Source organism: Numida meleagris, chromosome 2 (genome assembly GCF_002078875.1).
Source record: "Numida meleagris isolate 19003 breed g44 Domestic line chromosome 2, NumMel1.0, whole genome shotgun sequence".
Taxonomy (NCBI): Eukaryota; Metazoa; Chordata; class Aves; order Galliformes; family Numididae; genus Numida; species Numida meleagris.
In genome coordinates this window covers 39,528,210-39,546,507 of record NC_034410.1, presented here as the reverse complement: position 1 = coordinate 39,546,507, position 18,298 = coordinate 39,528,210, and the positions used below count along the sequence as shown (strand labels likewise).

The following is an 18,298-nucleotide window of genomic DNA, read 5'->3' as shown; positions in this document are numbered from 1 at the left end:
TATTGTTCTTATATAGCACATGCCAACCCTACAAATAACAATAGATTTTGCATGTATGTTCTCTGTAATAGTGAAGTAGATTACACTCCCTGCCTTTTTGTGTTCTTTCTCCCCGCACTGAGGCAATCAACAGTAGCTTACCATTAGAGCCCTGCAACAAAAAAATATCATTACTGGTGTTTAAACAAGTGCTCTACTTTCTGATCACCCTGGCATCCCAGATTTAGGGCTAATCATTCTTGTTCAGACTGGATGCATTCATTTTGGATGCAGGCTCAAATAATCACTGAATTTCTCCAACCAATAGGCTTGGAAATACAGGCTGCCATCTCTGAAGGTTGGGTGGAAACATTCAAAGTTAGAAGGGGAGAGGGAGACAGAGAAGCAATCAGTTCTCTCTATTCCAAACAAGATTTTAAAATGCCAAAAGCAGCAGGTGGCGTCTAAGTGATTTTTTGTTTAATAGAAATATATTGCTATTTTAGGAACATTTATCTGCTCTTACAATGCTCTCACAGAGACTATTTTAAAACTGTGCTGTTGCCCAACTTTCTGTATATCCTATTATGAGAACTTAGAAATATTTATATCTCTCTGCTTGTATCAAGCACACCCTATTATGCTTGTACAAATTTGGAGCTGGAGGGGTAAGGATTTTTACAGCACTAGCCAGGTTTATCTATGGCTTTAGGATGATGTGTATGTTATCTTAGTTCTGTTACAGGGAACTTCTTCCCAGATAAAGGTTAATCAGAATTCACTTTGGCAATGTAGTTGTTAAGTGGATGAACTAACAAGTGCTTTGTGCTGCAAATGAAAATGGTCCACAGAAGACTGACAGAACTTACTCTACAGGTTAAATGTGTAATAGAAATACATACAAACCTCTTCAACCAAAGGACAGTATAAAAACAAAACTCTTTAGAGAAACAACACATTTTTCTTCTGTCAGTTCTAATTCTATCTGTCCTGGCACTGAAGCTGTGCTCACACCGTGCATGAATCACCTGGACAAAGGAGAGTGCACAGGACAAAATTTTTCCATTTGGAAGTAACACTGGCTCTTTGGAATAAACTCTCCAATAGATCCAAGTAAATACTATCAAATTTATAGAAAATGTGCGCCAAGCCAAGAACTTGACAGACAGCTAACCATTTCATTTTCAGCTTAGAGATGCAGTTATCTGAATACTACGTAAGTTTCGCGAATATACACTCTGGTAATGTGAAAAATACAACCCTTCCAGTACCCTTGCCAATACCATTTATCTGACGCACTTTGGAATGCTTTCAAATAGGCATCAAATACAACATACTATCAGGACACTCAGTTATATTGTGGAAATGCATGCACCAGAGTGTTAAAGAAGAGAAAGAAATTTGACACAGAAAATGACAACATGAGAAAATCTAATTCATATATTTCAGCTTAAATAATAATAAATCAAGTTTAACAATCTCAGTCACTGAGAGGCTGTAGGTCAGACATTTTGTGATTATGAATTCTCTGCACCTGGAGTCAAAGGTTTTCCTTCCTGCCACAGCATTATTGGTGCCGGAAGGGTTGTAAAAAAAGCGTTTGTATATTGCCTGAGGGAATTCAACAGAGCAAGAACTGAACAAATATATTCTGAAGCTGTCTCTGCCACATGTAAAGTACAGTGGTATGATGAGGATAGGCTCAAGAGGAACAACCCCAGCTTCTAGATGCTCAACCTGCCACAGCACTGCAGCTACACACACATCCCCAAGTGGCTCTTGCTCACAAGAAGGGCTCACCACGCTCTCACCCATGGGATGTGAAGGCATCTTCCCGTATTACATTTATAAACAAACGGGCTAATGTCCTGGTATGTAGTTGGCACAAGTAACATACTGTGGACCACAAAAAAAAAAAAAACACAAGAGGATCAAAAACGCAAGAGTGGGCTGCTCTGATATGAACACCTCAAGCACCTCAAGAAGATCCACAGCTGCTGACCTTACCATATTCGATTTTTATACTTCTAGGCCTTTGGATGCATCGACATTCCTTCAAGCCCAGGGAGAAGTGACATGAGGTGGAAGAAGGATGCTGTAAGGAAGTCCAAAGGGATGTAGGATTCTCCATCATTGAAACATACACATTAGAAAGAGGAGTGAAAAGAGAGATGAATTATACTAGCTGTGACCCATTTTAGATACACAGTTCAATTATGGTCCCATGTCTGCTTGCACTGAAATGTATAGTATCTGTATCTGGTACTGTATTTTGAGAGCTGTAAGCCTTGTGGTAGCTGATGTGGGAGCTCCAAGGAGAATTCTCCAGAAGGTTCAGCTGCATTTTGTACAATTGCAGCTTGCATCCTTACACTGGCCCATGCAGGTCTTGTTTTTTCTTTTGCAGGTGTGAGCCAGCATCCCTGCTCCTTGTTTGCAATTGTACTGCTAGAAGCAGAAGCACAGAGAGGCAGGTAGGAGGGAAGAAGCAAAACAGACACTGTCCTTGCATTCAAAACAGTCCTTTTAAGCATGCCTGGATTCTGTAAGAATAAGAAAAACTGTTCACTAGGAGACAAAAAGATTTCCTGAATGTTCGTGAGGAAGGGTTTATAGAGGACTCAAAAGAAAATATTTTTATGAGATGTTAAAAGAACCACATTCCCTAGTACATCATCAGCACACATAGGCAAGCCTTTACGAACACTGTCTGCTGCTTAACAGAAAAAGTACACATTCCACTCCTACATCAAACCTCCCTCTGCATTTGGGGACTACATTATCTGGAGCGTCTGGTCGCTATTTCCCTGCCAAAAAATTGAAAAAAAAAAATCCATATGGTTCCCATCCTATGGGAGAATGTGCAAGCTTCCACACAGAATCTGTACAAGAGCAAGACCCTATTTGCACTGCAATAAACACCATTTGCTCATGCCTCGTGCCTGCAGGCAGTACTGAAAAAGTTACATTCATAAATAGTATCCTGGGGCTCACATAATGTAAGAGTATTACCAAGCGTTATCAGAGCAGCAATTTTCTGTTGCAATAAGCCACAGAGTCAGATGTTTGAGATGAAAAAGACCTATCTGAATATTGAGCCCATTGGCCTGCAAATGCACAGTATAGTCCCCCAGATATCAGATATTAAACTGATACAGTACATTGCGATCTTAGTCAAATAGCCAGGAGAACTCAAGCCTCAGCAACATTTTAAATGAACATCTTTACAGTGCAAGTACAAGAGCTCTACTTTATTCTGTGTATGAGTGCATTAAACCACTAAAACAATATTAATATCACAAATTGGAAAATCAGTAGCATACAGAACAGGCACTCTGCTCCCCAAAATACGGCCTGACTTCTTTTGTAAATGCAATTCAGAAAAGGCTGATTATAAAAGAAAAAAAGACATGGAGGAATTGGCAGGGGTAAAGAGCTTATCTACTGAAGTGTATGACTACCACATCTTCAGTAACACATACTGCAATGTTATGGTATACGTTGGGCTGGATTCTCCACTCCATTACACCAGTTTTATGCTGAAACAACTCCACTGGATGCTTAAACAGAGTTACATGGGCATAAAAACAATATAATGAAATAGGGAGTCATGCCTTACAACTCAATAGACTCAAAAAAAAAAAAATCTATTCCTTTGTGGGGAAAAAGCCTTTGCTATTTTTAGTGAATGCCTCCATCTCTTTCTTTTGTTTTATTTCTGCCATAGATTTTCTAGGCAAATAAGCAGTTTTACTATAATAAAAGTGATAGTACTACTCTGAGAGCAACAAGGACCCGCCTGTTCATCTGGAGAGCATTTAAGAATCCAAATTCTTCCCTGAGGCTTGGTTATGCCCCCAAACAAACCAGTATAATCCAAATCTCTTAAAGAGCTGGAAATTCGAAATACCACTTCATGACACATGCAGTGGCACATTTCACTAACAGACGGCCATTCACTATATATCCTGCATGGACTTAGCAACTTACATGCATCAAAATGCATGAAATGCATCTACCAATCTTATACAGGATTCTAATAAATGGAGTCACTTTCACTTGAGTTTCATTAGTAACTCATACATAGTCAAAATCTTCACCTTGGCTCACATGTCTCAATGGTTCTCACCCCTAGCCTTAGTCCACTTGGTGCTGGTGGGCAACTGAAGGACTGAGCGACTCGTGTTTATCACAGCCTACCAACCAATCCTGAGCTGCATGCAGGGACAACACCCACTTAACCAGCTTACACTGATTAGGCCTGTTACATGGAGGTTGTCTTTGTTTTACAGATTCCTCCAAGCAAAACTGATCTACTCTATCCACTTTACTGCAGAGCATTATGCAGCATTTTACCCACACAGTATGGGCAAGCTATCAACATAAGCAGGTTGCAAGCATCACCTTTGTGTTCAGTTCCAGAACTTCCTCATTGTGAAGAGCAATGTGCTTGCCTAACATACCTACACTGGATATTTAAGTTGACCTGTTTCACTCCATAGTTTATAGTTTAAAGAGCCTTTAAATTAATTCTCTTTTACCATGGCCATACACCTGTTATGATCCCATCTGCCATGTTGAGAGCAACAAATTGCATTTGCACATTTTACAAGCAATGCACCAAGTTCCTCTCAGGCTTAGCTAAAATAAAACCCATGGACTTGCAAGTAAAGAGCTTACGAAAAATAGTAAAAAATTGTAACTACAGGATATATAGTGACTGTTAAGTGGATGTCTGGACAGTTAAAAAGTAACTAAATAAACAAAGAGTCCTGGTGATCCTCAGGAGACTGCATTTTAAAGATGCAACCAGAGGACAGAATAACAGCTATGTTACTTTTGGCAGACAAATCAATGTTTCCCATACAGAAAGAGGTTCTCCTCCTGATAGTGCATGCGGTCAGATAAAATCTCAATAGAAGAACATTTGAATAAGATTTTGTCCTGATGAAATAGAAAATATTTTGATGCTCTAGAAAGACAAGACATGTCAAAGCAGTAACTGTCACTCTTACAGCAGTATGCAATGCTGCAGTTTTTCAAGCTTTACAAATAAAAGAATGTTTAAAAACCTATGAGCGAAAACCCTCCATTGGTTACTATTTCTTTTTCAAATGATCACTGGCAATGTGTTCAAACAACTGAGTGACCAAACCTCCTAAGCATCTTTAACATCTGAGCATGTATGAATCTAAAATAAGTTCCATAATTAAAAAAATATATTCTTCAAGTAAAATGATATTAATCTCAAAGGATCATTCAAATTACAGTTTCCAAATATTTAATGCAACCAACATACAAGAAATCCTTTGAAATAAAAGCCATTTGTCTGGATGAAACACTGGTGGATTATGAACTGGTGATGGTTTTATTTATAGCCTACAATATGTTACCAGCTGAAAAGTATGACGATAGAGTCGAAAGACTTGTTTAGGGGGGTCAGAACATAGAAGGAAAACCAGAGGATTATGAAATCACAGCTGTGTCAAAAAAAGTATATTTTTTCTGAGCTGCTCTGTCTTGGCTGCTTCATCCACAACATGAGAATATCATGTTCACAAGCAGTGAACATGATATTCTTCACAAGATACTGCATGATATTCTTCACAAGATACTGCTTGTGAAGGGCAAGTAAAATATGTAAACTATTACTGTTGATTTTTTTAAAGCTACTCTCACTGTTAGGGTCTTTTAAATGCTTCAACTAAAAGTGCTCTAAACAGCATTTAACAAATAAACCCATTCTGCTCAATATCAATACATTCAATCCTTCTGCTGGAAAGTGCAGATGGGAGTATGCATAGAATAATCATATCAAACATCACTCTGATCAAAGAGTGACTGTCAAAGAGTTCAGGGCTGAGTCTGCTGCTTCTCTTCAAACTACTGTTAATCTATCTGAAAGGGTAGCTGGATCTCAAGGATCTGTTTTTCTACTTCATGAAATAATTGGAAATGTAATCATGCACATAAATAATATGCTGATGTAACTTCTTTGCAAATTTGAGAAAAGTTTCAGTTCTTCAGCAGGCCGTAGTTGGGAATGAAAAAGAATGTTGTTTTGCATTCTACTCCCGAATCCCATCTGCTTGCACACAAATATAAGGCTTTTGCACTGTTTGGCATTTCTGTGCAGACAATGCCATGGAAGCCATCCAGGCAGCAGAGAGGACCCAGATTAAGTAACAGCTCTAATATCCAAAATATGCTGGAATCTTCAATGATCATTTTAACAAAAGCAAAGTCAGTAAAGGGAAACTTTACTGGTTTTCATTTCATGACAGAGAGAGATTAAAAAAACAACCACTAGCATTTGCCAAATAGAGATGGAAACTATTAGGAAAAACAACTTCCCATTCAAATGGATATTACAAACAAAAGGGCATAAAAACAAAAGGGAAACTAAAAGAAGAACTTGACAGTATAGCATCACATACTTCAGACAAAATATGACTGAGTAAATTTGCTTCTGAATGAGTTTCACCACAAAAAGAGAAAACAAAATATGGTATTCAAAATAATTTTTAAAAAGGCATAAGAAAACATGCATTTCTTACCCGTTCTGTATAGCAGCTGTTGGATCATAAGTCAAAGCCATGCCAGCCTGCACATAGTTAGGGAAGAAAAACAGATTTTTACTATTATTGCAGGAAAAAAAAAAAGATATTAAACATACTCTGTGCCAATGCGAATAAAAACTGAATGCAACTTCAAAATAAAAATTTTCCAGGGAAGCTCAGATGGTCCAAAGAAGCACGGACACTTTGGCTTCCTCCTTAGCCTGACAGGTCCCTGAGAAACAGATCTGCTTGGTGACACCTGCCCATAATGTTTAGGCCAAATTGTATTTTTGTTGCCCCAGTATCAGTCAATGTCTCCACTGGGATCAATGCATTTACAGTATAACATGACAGTGCCAAATCTTGTTCTTCCAGGTCTGACAGGTAGTTTGTAAATACCCTAAAGCCAACTTCACAAGAACTTCTCAGGCAGGAATCTCATTATTGCTACCAAGGCCATACCTTGCCTGGCTCGAGGCCTCTGCCATTTCCCTGGGTGATCAGTCCTGCTTACAACTGATTCATCACCATGAGACAAGAGACAACGAGTGGGCTGTGAAGCACAAAAGACCAACCAAAACAAGAAAGTGCCTGAGCTTTTACACAGGGCTTTTAAAGTACTTTAGTGGTCTAGACAGGCAAATAATTTGTTTATGGCCTACACAGGGCCTTTCAACTGCCATTCACCACCAAGCAGGTAGTGACCTGTGCAAAAAGATCTGGAGATGTCAAAACAGCATCCAGTTAACCACTGTCACCATCACCACCATTAGCAAACATACGCACAGGAATGGCAGGAAACATGGGGACTGAGCAGAGCTGGAGCCCTAATTTCCCAACCCATCTCAGGCTCAAAGATGGCAATTGGAGCTGGGTGGGAAGAGAGAGGAGGGGGCCTCTACTCCTCAAGGTGCTCCATTTCTGTTAAGAAACAGCTTAAAAATGGCCAGGGCACCCTCTCACCCTGAGGCACTCTATTCCTCTCCACTTGTCATGCAGACCATGCACTGCCTGAGACAAGAGACAGAAGCATTCACTTCAAGGACAGGTGCTTCACTAACTGCGTGGCAGGGCCTGCACTCCTGGTGGGAGCTTCTAACACCCCTGGAGCCATCTACCAAAGTACTTTTGGATAACAGCATCTGCCCCCTTCCAGATGGTTGCTCGGTCAGGTCAGGGAAGTGTCTGCACTTGGCTGGCTCCCATGCAGACAACTGAGCTGCAAGGGCAAGAGGATTGGTGAGGGGCAGGCAGCGGGCTGGCAGCACTCATGGAATAGCCATGTTAGCCCGGCAGCTGCTCACCAGTCTACGAGAAGATTGCCTGAGTTTCCAGAGGCCAAAAATCATTTCTGATCTGAAAGCACAGGCATTACTGTACCTGACATAGCAAAAATAACCCCAAAAAACGCTTGTGTCATTATGAAATGTATGTATTTTTCTCATTATGCTTTTAAGCAGATGCTAGGGCAAATGCTTTACTTACTGAAAATGCCATTGTTTTAATAAAATATGTACTAGCTTCCATGCAAAAGATTTAGAAGACTAATGGCTAAGACATTAGGTTTTTATAAATGAATTCAGTTCATACAAAGAAAAATAAAAATGGTTGTTTCTGCAGGCTTAAAATGTCAAATGATCAAATTTTGGGTGAGCACAACCATTATTAATTTTGACCAAAAAATAAAATAGCTTAGAAAATCATCAACTGTTATCTAATTAAATTGCTTTTTTTTCTTATGTCTTAAACATTCTCATTATATTGTATTATTTGGGAACAGAAAAGTATACAGTTCATCTCAAAGGACAGCCAATAAAACTTTAAAATCATAAACGATTTTTTTTCCTGCAATATATTTTCTGGAAAAAAATACTCACTTTCTTTTCTCTTTTCAAAATTTATTACTGCTCTCTTTTTCTATCCTGGTGCTGGTAAAGACAACTTAATAGTATACAAAAGCCCAACGGAAAAATTATCATAGAATCATAGAATCACAGAATGGCCTGGGTTGAAGAGGACCTCAAAGATCATTGAGTTTCAACCCCCCTGCTGAGTGCAGGGTCGCCAACCACTAGACCAGGCTGCCCAGAGCCACATCCAGCCTGGCCTTGAATACCTCCAGGGACGGGGCATCCACAACCTCTCTGGGAAACCTGTTCCAGTGCATCACCACTCTCTGTGTGAAAAACTTCCTCCTAATATCTAACCTACATCTCCCCTGTCTCAGTTTAAGACCATTTACCCTCGTCCTATTGCTATCCACCCTTGTGAACAATCGTTCCTCCTCCTGTTTATATGCTCCCTCCAAGTACTGGAAGGCCACAATGAGGTCTCCCCGGAGCCTTCTCTTCTCCAAACTAAACAAGCCCAGTTCCCTCAACCTTTCCTCATAGGAGAAGTGCTCCAGCCCTCTGATCATCTTAGTTGCCCTCCTCTGAACTCATTCCAAGAGCTACACATCTTTCTTGTGCTGGGGGCCCCAGGCCTGGACACAGTACTCCAGATGAGGCCTCACAAGAGCCGAGTAGAGGGGGACCACCACCTCCCCCTCCCTGCTGCCCACTCCTCTTTTAATGCAGCCCAGAACACAGTTGGCCTTCCAGGCTGCCAGCGCACACTGCTGGCTCATATCCAGCTTCTCGTCCATCAGGACCCCCAAGTCCCTCTCCGCAGGGCTGCTCTCAAGTACTTCTTCCCTCAGTTTTTATAAACACCTGCGATTGCCCCAGCCCAAGTGCAGCACCCTGCATTTGGCCTTGTTAAACCTCATTAGGTTCTCGTGGGCCCACTTCTCCAGCCTGCCCAGGTCCCTCTGGATGGCTTCCCTTCCTTTCAGTGTATCGACTGCACCGCTCAGCTTGGTGTCATCTGCAAACTTGCTGAGGGTGCACTCGATGCCATCATCTATGTCACTGATAAAGACATTGAAAAGCACCGGTCCCAAGACTGAGCCTTGGGGGACACCACTCATGACAGGCCTCCACCCTGACATAGAACCATTAATCACAACCAATTCTTAATCCACCAAACAGTTCATCCCTCAAATCCATACCTCTCCAATTTGGAGAGAAGGATGTGGTGAGGGACCCTGTCAAAGGCTTTGCAGAAGTCCAGGTAGATGACATCCATTGCCCTTCTCCCATCCACCGATGCTGGTCACTCCATCATAGAAGGCCACCAGATTGGTCAGGCAAGATCTGCCCTTGGTGAAGCCACGCTGGCTGTCTCACATCACCTCCTTGTCATGTATGTGCCTTGACATATCTTCTAGGAGGATCTGCTCCATGATCTTCCCAGGCACAGAGGTGAGGCTCATCAGCCTGTAGTTCTCCAGGTCATCCTGCCTCCCTTTCTTAAAAATGGGAGTAATGTTTCCCTTTCTCCAGTCACCAGGGACTTCACCAGACAGCCATGATTTTTCAAATATGATGGGGAGCGGCTTGGTGACCACATCAGCCATCTCTCTCAGAACCCTAGGATAGATATCATCTGGCCCCATGGACTTCCATACATTCAGTTTCATGAGGAGGTCTCAGACTTGTTCCACTGTTACAGTGGGATGGAATCTGCTCCTCTCACCCACACCTCGAGGTTCAGGGTCCTGGCAGACATGGGGAGCCTGACCACCAGTGAAAACCGAGGCAAAGCACTTATCGAGCACCTCAGCTTTTTCCATGTCTGAGGAAGACACTTCTCCATCCTCATTTATCAGAGTGGGAACACTCTCCTTGACCTATCTCCTCCTGCCTATGTGCCTGTAGAACCCCTTCCTGTTATTTTTCACATCCCTAGCCAAGTTCAGCTCAATCTGTGCCTTGGCTTTCCTGATCCTATCTCTACACATGCGGACAACAGCCCTATATTCCATCCAGGCTACACAACCCTGCTTCCACTTTACATACATTTCTCTCTTTTCCCTCAGTTTGAGCTGCGGGTCCTTGCTCAGCCATGCCACCTGCCTTCTCTGCTCGATTTCTTTTGCTGGGGAATGGAGAGCTCTTGAGCTCTCAGGAGGGTGTCCTTAAAGAGCTGCCAGCTCTGCTCTGTTCCTATGCCCTTAAGGACAGTTTCCCAGGGGATCCCACCCGGCAGTTCCTTGAGCAGCTGGAATTTCACTCTCCTGAATTTCAGGGTCCTGTCTCTGCTTTTTTGCCAGGCCTGCATTCCTCCAGATTGCAAACTCCACGAGGGCATGATCACTACAGCCCAGGCTGCCTCCAATCTTAACCCCTCTAATGCTCTCCTCCACAATGGTGAGCACCAGGTCCAGTGTAAGGCTTCACCTCGTGTTGGTCTGTCTAATACCTGGACCAGGAAGTTATCCTCAACAGACTCCAGGAATCTCCTGGATCGTCTGCCACCCACTGTGCCACTATCCCAGCAGACATCTGGGTGGTTGAAATCCCCCATCAGGACAAGAGCCCACAAACACGACACCTCCTGCAGCTGGAGCAAGAAGGCCTCGTCAACAGGCTCCCCCTGATCAGGTAGCCTGTAACAGACCCCAACAACTAGATCTCCTTTACTGGACTGATCCCTGATTTTAACCCATAAGCTCTCAAGCTGATCATGGCTGTTACTCAGACACTGCTCTTCACAATCTATCCACTTCCTAACATAGAGGGCAACTCCCCCTTCCTTCCTGCCCTGTCTATCCCTTCTGAAGAGCCTATAGCCCTCAATCAGAGTGTTCCAATCGTGGGATTATCCCACCACATTTCCATGATAGCAACCAGATCATAATTTTCAAAGCACTTCACAATTTCCAGTTCCTCCTGCTTATTTCCCATGCTGTGTGCATTAGTGTAAAGGCACTTCATCTGGGCTTTCTGCCACACTACCTTTCTAGAGGGGCCCTCCCTCAAACTTCTAGAAGAAATCTGAAGTTTTCCCCCACTGCTTCCCCCACTAGCACAAGCCCCTCCCACAAGCACTGGCTCATTACATACAGGTTTCTTACTAGTGACCCTGGTTTCATCCCCACCCCCCTTCATACCTAGTTTAAAGCCCTATCAATGAGTTTAACAGTATTAAAAAAAAAATAAAAATAACCTAAGAGGTTCTTTATAAATCAAGGTGTTGACATTTTAACATTTCATCTACTCAGAACTGATGAAAAAAAGAAAGCAAATTTTAAACCCATCAGAAAAGAAGGATCCAAGCTTTCCAATTAAGGGAGTTTCTAGACTTAAAGGTCCTCAGGATGGCCTGGATCAGAGCTCACTATATCCATCCCACAGTTTGGATCAGTGCGAACTAGGGACAAAGCCACAGCGAGGAAGAGAGAGCTGGGAGGCAAGGGAAACATGGACAACTGTTTCTAATTTCTTTGATGGACATAAATATGAAGATGTAGAAAGGATAAATTGAAGCATTTCTTTCACTGGAGCCCCAACAAGAATCAGTGTGCACGTGAGCCTGGTAAACCAATTCACACTACTTGCAGCTACATTTCTCGTGAACATTAGAGCACATCTTAATGAGGCAGACCCTCAGCTTGCCTTCCAACACCATCATGCTCCGCATTTGCATGTGGATGCAAACTGCATATGCTCTGTTCTCCCCATACTAGCATCACATTCTTACATACTACTGGTATTTGGAACAAGGGACACGGTGACTGTTGTGGGCTTGGTGAATCCAACATATTAAAGGCTAGACTCTCATCTCCTCACCCAAACTCCATATCCATACTATATGGTGATGGGTTACCAGAATCTGTCCAAATACTTTGCAGTTACCACTATAAATATGATTAACATGTTTGACAGTAAGAGTTTTGTGTTAGACAAATACAGGACAGTATGTGGTAACACATGCATATGGTACACCACTTACAGATTCCCGAGTAATGCTGCTAATATCTGCCATTGCTAAATAGCCTTAAACAGCTGCTATTTCAAAGACCTGCTAACAGAGGAGTATTTACTTCTTTCTTATCATGTTGCATAATTTCTCCCTAAAAAATTATGCTGGCAAGAAGCCCAGAAGAGGCAACAGTTAGCCTGGACCAGTGAAAGATTTATGGTCTGAAGCATCCTCATATATAACTAATAAAACTGATGAGCAATAATAACTTACTGGAAAATTGTCTCCACTTTATTCCATAACACACAAACAGGAATTCCAAAATACCAAATATAGAATATTATGGTTGGCCTCAGAGTTCCATGCTACAGAGGTCCAGCTTATTCTCTCAAAAACACAGAAGTGAATATAGCTGTCACAGTGCTCGATAAAGCATTAACTATATTGAGGTGTTGGCTGATGCCCTTGTAGCAGTCTTCATTCATGTTGAAGTGTATTTTCTTCCAGGTCTTTTCATCCACTGTTTTGCTTGTGTTTCAGTGGAAGAACAGGGTCTTACTCCTGCTTCTGATAGCAACACTTCCGCCACCTGAGTGTGGCAGTAATGATGAAGTGTTGCTTCAGGAATCTATTTGTCAGATGAATCTTCTGTTAAGGAATGACTGAGCCACAGAATTTTTATGCCAGCTAACAGACACATATTCACCTCCTGAATGAAAATTCTTCATCCCAACATTTCAATACTCAATTCCTTAAAGCATAAACTAAAAGGAATATCTACTACCAGTTCTGCACATATTAATAAGGAACATTTACTCAACTATGTTCAGAATATCATAGGCGGCAGAAAACCATATCGATTAAAATTATTATTTTAAAAGATTATTTAAATCATGCGTGTTTACTTATTGCTTATTTTTATTGAAGTGTTCAAACGTAGGGCAGAGGAATGAAAAATTTTGCTATTCTGTTACTGCAGTTTTCTAATTATTGACACCACTGAACAAAAAAGAGGCCAACAAATTTAAAAGGGGCAAAATACACTGATGTGGGTTTTCCAAGCAGTAGGCTCCCTGGGTTTCTCCTCCTTAAGGGAAGATTTGGAAAAGCATTATTGTACCCTAGGACTCAAGGGATTTCTCTGGTGAGGTGAGGTGGAAGTTAGAGCAGAGGACAATCCTCTCTGCCCCATCTCCTCTGACTCTGCCCCTCATCCTATCATGCCAGAAGACTGCAAGCTGCTGTCCCAGGGCAATGGATTTGCTCTTGGGTACTACAGCGGAATCAATTGAATTTTCAACACTGAATTTCCTGTTCTTGTTTTGTTACCACCGCTAATATCTGCCAGGCATCACAGCACAAGGATCTCTTGTGCCCTGACAGCAGATACTCCAACTAAAACACTTTGAAGATGTAAGAGAGAGGAGAGGGAAAGAACCAACAAGACAAATGACATTTGTTTAAAATACTGATTTAATAAATAAGCTCAGTCAACAAGGAAGTTAACTTGGCAGAGTTCCTTCCTTTGATTATTTAGAACAGATCTGTCAGAAATATTCCACATTATTAGAAAGATTTCTGAATTTAATTCTGAATAAAAAACACCATTTCTTTTTAGAGAATGAGAAATCTAAAAGTGTAAATGTGATATTTTTTAAGTATATAGGTGAATATGAAGAAAATGGATCATTTCCCAGTGCTGTGTGTTGGGAAATGCTTGTTTTTACATGCATGTGTTCCTTAAACAGCTTCAGCTTCGGAGAAGAAAGTAGTTGGAGAGGAAAAAATACATTATACTGAGGTCAAAATGGGCAAGTGATTCATGAATCCCAGAAGGTCGGCGGTTCAGTTGCTAGACACAATCAAAAGTTCAGAAACCCAAATGAATATCTACAAACATTTTGTACTGCAGAACTGGACTGGAAGTCTGATCTACATAGCTTCTGCTCTTGCTGTTAAGCCACTTTGTTCCCACTTCAATTGATCTAATAAATTAAATGAGGATTGCTGAAGTTTGCAAATTTCTTTTCAGGCCTGCAAATTTTTCCCCACTGAAAGAATAACTAATTTGTCTGGACACAAAATAGACTAGTCCTAGACACTGTGGATTATGGCATCTAAGTACTGCCTATTTCCTTAGAAGCATAAAAAAAATCTATGTCTGAGTTATCTCTAAAAAAACCTATTGTATGTTTTTCTCTCTAAGTTACTGTTTGTATTAGACAAAATTGTAATAAGAAGCAGAGAAAAAGAGAAGCTGTTAACAAACACAGTTCCCAAACCACTGTGTCTTCTTATTTTTTTAAAGAAACAAGTAAAAACACTTAATTTTTTAGAAATGTCACCAGGTGATATTGAATGAAAAAAAATGAAAAGAGGAAGGGAGGACAAGGGGGGAGGGAAAGAAATGGAGGTTAATCTCTTAGCTAGAGAGAAACAAAAATGGAGTCTAGATCACAGAAGAAAAAAACAATAAATACAGGAATGATTTTTTGCAAATTAATAAATATCCTTGTAGACATCAGACCAAATTCAATGACAAAGGGGTCACATTCAGTGGTGCATGTCATTCTTGTAATATATGCACCAAGACTTTGATGATGATATTCCCCTGGCAAGATGACAAAAATATGTAAATGGTCTGAATTTTAAAGAAGATTGCAATTAAAGTGCCAAAATGTTTCATAAAAATTGAGATTGTAAAAAACTAAATCTCTTTGGGTTGACTAGATACAAAAAGGCTATCATTTCTAGAATTGTTCTTTCTAGAAGAACCTACAATTAATTAGTTGACCTTGGACTGATTCAAAGCATTTCATTTATTATCAAATTATGTGAGATTTCTCCCTTTGTACCAGATACATTTCAGTAACTTGAACTCACATATCAGAAGATTTTATTTCAGAATAATCTAAGTTTCAAAAAATCTGCAATAAAAGATTAAGCTGTAAAATTTAAGTTGCAGTTCTTAAACCAATCTGATCCCAATTTGGAACTACTCCTGATGATTCCCCCAATGCATTTTGACCTAATGAACTTTTCTGTAGAAATATCATACACCTCCAGACATGTCAATTACAATTTAGAGGCAAATTAGATCAAATATTTTACAGACAGATTTGAATATGATTACTTTCCATCACCATTTCCTCAACATGATCTTGTCAGGGACAATTTCAAAACAGAGTGCTGAACTAAACTAGTGTGACTCAGAAAAGCCTGTCCTGAAATCAAAGAATTTAAACACTGGACAGAAATGGAGTTAGTTATTAGTTTAGAATTTCACTGCAAATATTTCCAACCTGTACAGGCATTGTATATTTATTGCACCTATATATTAGATGCATAGTTTGACAGCCTTCTAAAAAGTCATAAGTAATCTAAACTTGGATACATAGTCTGGAATTGGTCAGCCAGCACAAATTCTCAGTCAAATATCTCACGCAATCCGCTGAATGTTTCCTGAGGCTTCAACCAAGAGAGGAAGAGTAAGGACTAAAAGCGTTCTTCAAGGTCAAGTATTCTTCACTTATTACAACTGGCTTTTGGTTAGAAACCCCAAGTAACAAAGAACTAACAAAAAAAAAAAAAAAAAAAAAAAAAAAAAAAAAAAAAAAAAAAAAACTTGGAAAGCCCTAGAGAAATTCAGTATATTTTTAAAGACTTGACTTTGAAAGGTAGAGATCTATCTGCACTCAAATGCCAATGTAAAATTAGGCGATAGCTAACAACTTTCAGTTCTTTTTTGACCACATTCCTCCCTGCTTTTTCAGAGCGCTGGGGCTATAGGCTTTATGCTGTGATGTGCAGCCTTCAGGCACCCAGATCACCAGATCATGCCTTTCTAACACTTGCACAAATCATACATGGGATAAGAAATTTGTTTCTCTCTACCCTGCCCCCACTAAAGGACATTTTTACAATGAAGTGAACATTTCAAGTCAAATTGTATTGTTGCTGGGATTTCAGTGGGTGTGTTGTGCAAGTGGAGCAGGCTGATAGAATTTAACTGCCAATTAAAGCATTTCTATACAGTTATGAAACAATCTATAAAAATGTATGGTAGGAATAAGATTTTCTATTATATTCTGCAGTACAGCCTGAAAATTTTACAAAAAAAAAAAAAGTATATTTCTCTTTTTATATTCTACAGAAGATCTCCATACAAGAGAGCAAAACCTCTGAGAATAGCATAGCCAGAGGTACCACTGCAGCAATCTGTTTTTCCCCACTAAATCTTCTGCCTTTTCCCCCCTTTGACAACGTACTTTGCACAGCTGTCTGTCTCTACTTGGCATAATTTGAGTGACAAAACTGTTAGTGTCATTTCCCCGGAGCCTGCCCTTCTGAGCAATAATCCTCACATGAATTCAGTATTAATACTGGTCAAACCTCGGAAGTTTTAGAAATGCCCTTCACGTAAGTACTTAAGAATGCAAATGCTTATCTGAACCATAGCCAAATACATCTTGGTCTAGATATCATGGGATTTGGCCTGGGTGGAAATACTGAGGCAGTGATCAGTTTGATGGTATTTCATTATTTTTTTCTCTGGGGAAGAAACCAAGAAAGAACAAAGGTGCAGGGAATATTTTCAGATTTCATTTGTAATCAGAACTATGACACTTGTCATATATCAATAAATTCTCACTACTCACTACCTGTTCTTTTTTAGAGAAATTAAAGTTGACAGGAATAATTGTAGGAAAGTACCTGAGCACCACTACACACTGAACAACTTAATGGTACATCTTGCTTAGAGTAAGATCACTAATGCTCATAAAATAGAAGATTAATTCCAGAAAAGGATTTCATATAGAGAATAAGAAAATTATATGATCATCTGGAGGAAATCCAGCAGCATGCATTATCATCTTCGATGCTTTGAGTAGTAAATGTCCAATGTGCAGCAAGGTATTAACCAGAGGTTAGTAAATCTGAGAAAGCCAATTTCTACAGAGCAGATTCCTAGCCTGAAATACTGTGAATTTGCATCTTGACTAGCTTTGCACATTTGTAGATTACACCATGACAACAGCTGTGTAGTTTGATAGTTGACTGCAAACAAGATGAAATTATGTCTCCCATCACTAAAAAATAGTGTTTGAATGTTGATGTCATTAACACATTAGCCACATTATGCCTCTAGGTAACAGGGATATTGTTCTTAGTATGAGCCACTCCATTAGCATCAAATGAACTACATACAATGTAAGAGGCTAATGCCCTGAGGCTATAGGCATAAAGGTGGCTTGTTGGCTTTGACTTTAAATTCTTTTCTTAATGGATTTGAACTGAAGGAAGTATAGAACAGTGGAGATAATAGCTGTAATGGCATTTACTATTTAAACAAGGATTTAGAGGTCCTTAAAACACGGATTGTTGACCTTATTCATGGATTGTTATTGCCCCCTATATATAGGGGGCATATATATATGCCTTTGTTTTTAGAGGCCTGCACACAATTGCCTGAGTCTACTACTTGAAGTAATTCCTGAGTACTTGTTCCTCCCACACAAGATACTGCAACAAACCTTTGGAGGCTTCTGCAATCTCCTGTAGCAAATGTGGCTGTCTTTTGGGATTTTAAGCCCAAAAGGCTAAAAATATTTTGGAGCGTTTTTGTTGAAACAGAGCACCTTTCTGGAGGGAGACATTTCTATGCTTTAAAGAGGACCTTACATTCCTTTTAAGAGCTCACCAATTGCACTAGCATTTATAGTCATAAGCTAATGATCCAAAAAATAGCAGCTAGCAAAAGGAAGTAGTTACAATAAAGCAGAAATCCTCTTGAAACACCTATCTTAGAAATACTAAATAATTTTCTTATTTATTTGCATAGTAAAATTGAAGTAAAGAAAAATATCCCACAAAGAGGAGAAGAGAGGAGAAGAGAGAAGAAGGAAAGGGAAGGGAAGGGAAGGGAAGGGAAGGGAAGGGAAGGGAAGGGA

The 18,298-nt window shown here is 40.1% G+C and overlaps 1 protein-coding gene across 10 annotated transcripts in view; it reads right to left on the bottom strand.

Moving 5' to 3' along the window:
• RBMS3 (RNA binding motif single stranded interacting protein 3) overlaps positions 1–18,298 on the bottom strand; it is a 609,095-nt gene that overhangs the window by 74,508 nt on the left and 516,289 nt on the right. For all 10 annotated transcript variants that reach the window (XM_021386133.1, XM_021386140.1, XM_021386132.1 and 7 more), the window contains one exon: positions 6,537–6,583. In XM_021386133.1, the coding sequence (XP_021241808.1) occupies positions 6,537–6,583 (47 nt within the window). The remainder of the gene's footprint in view (positions 1–6,536; positions 6,584–18,298) is intronic.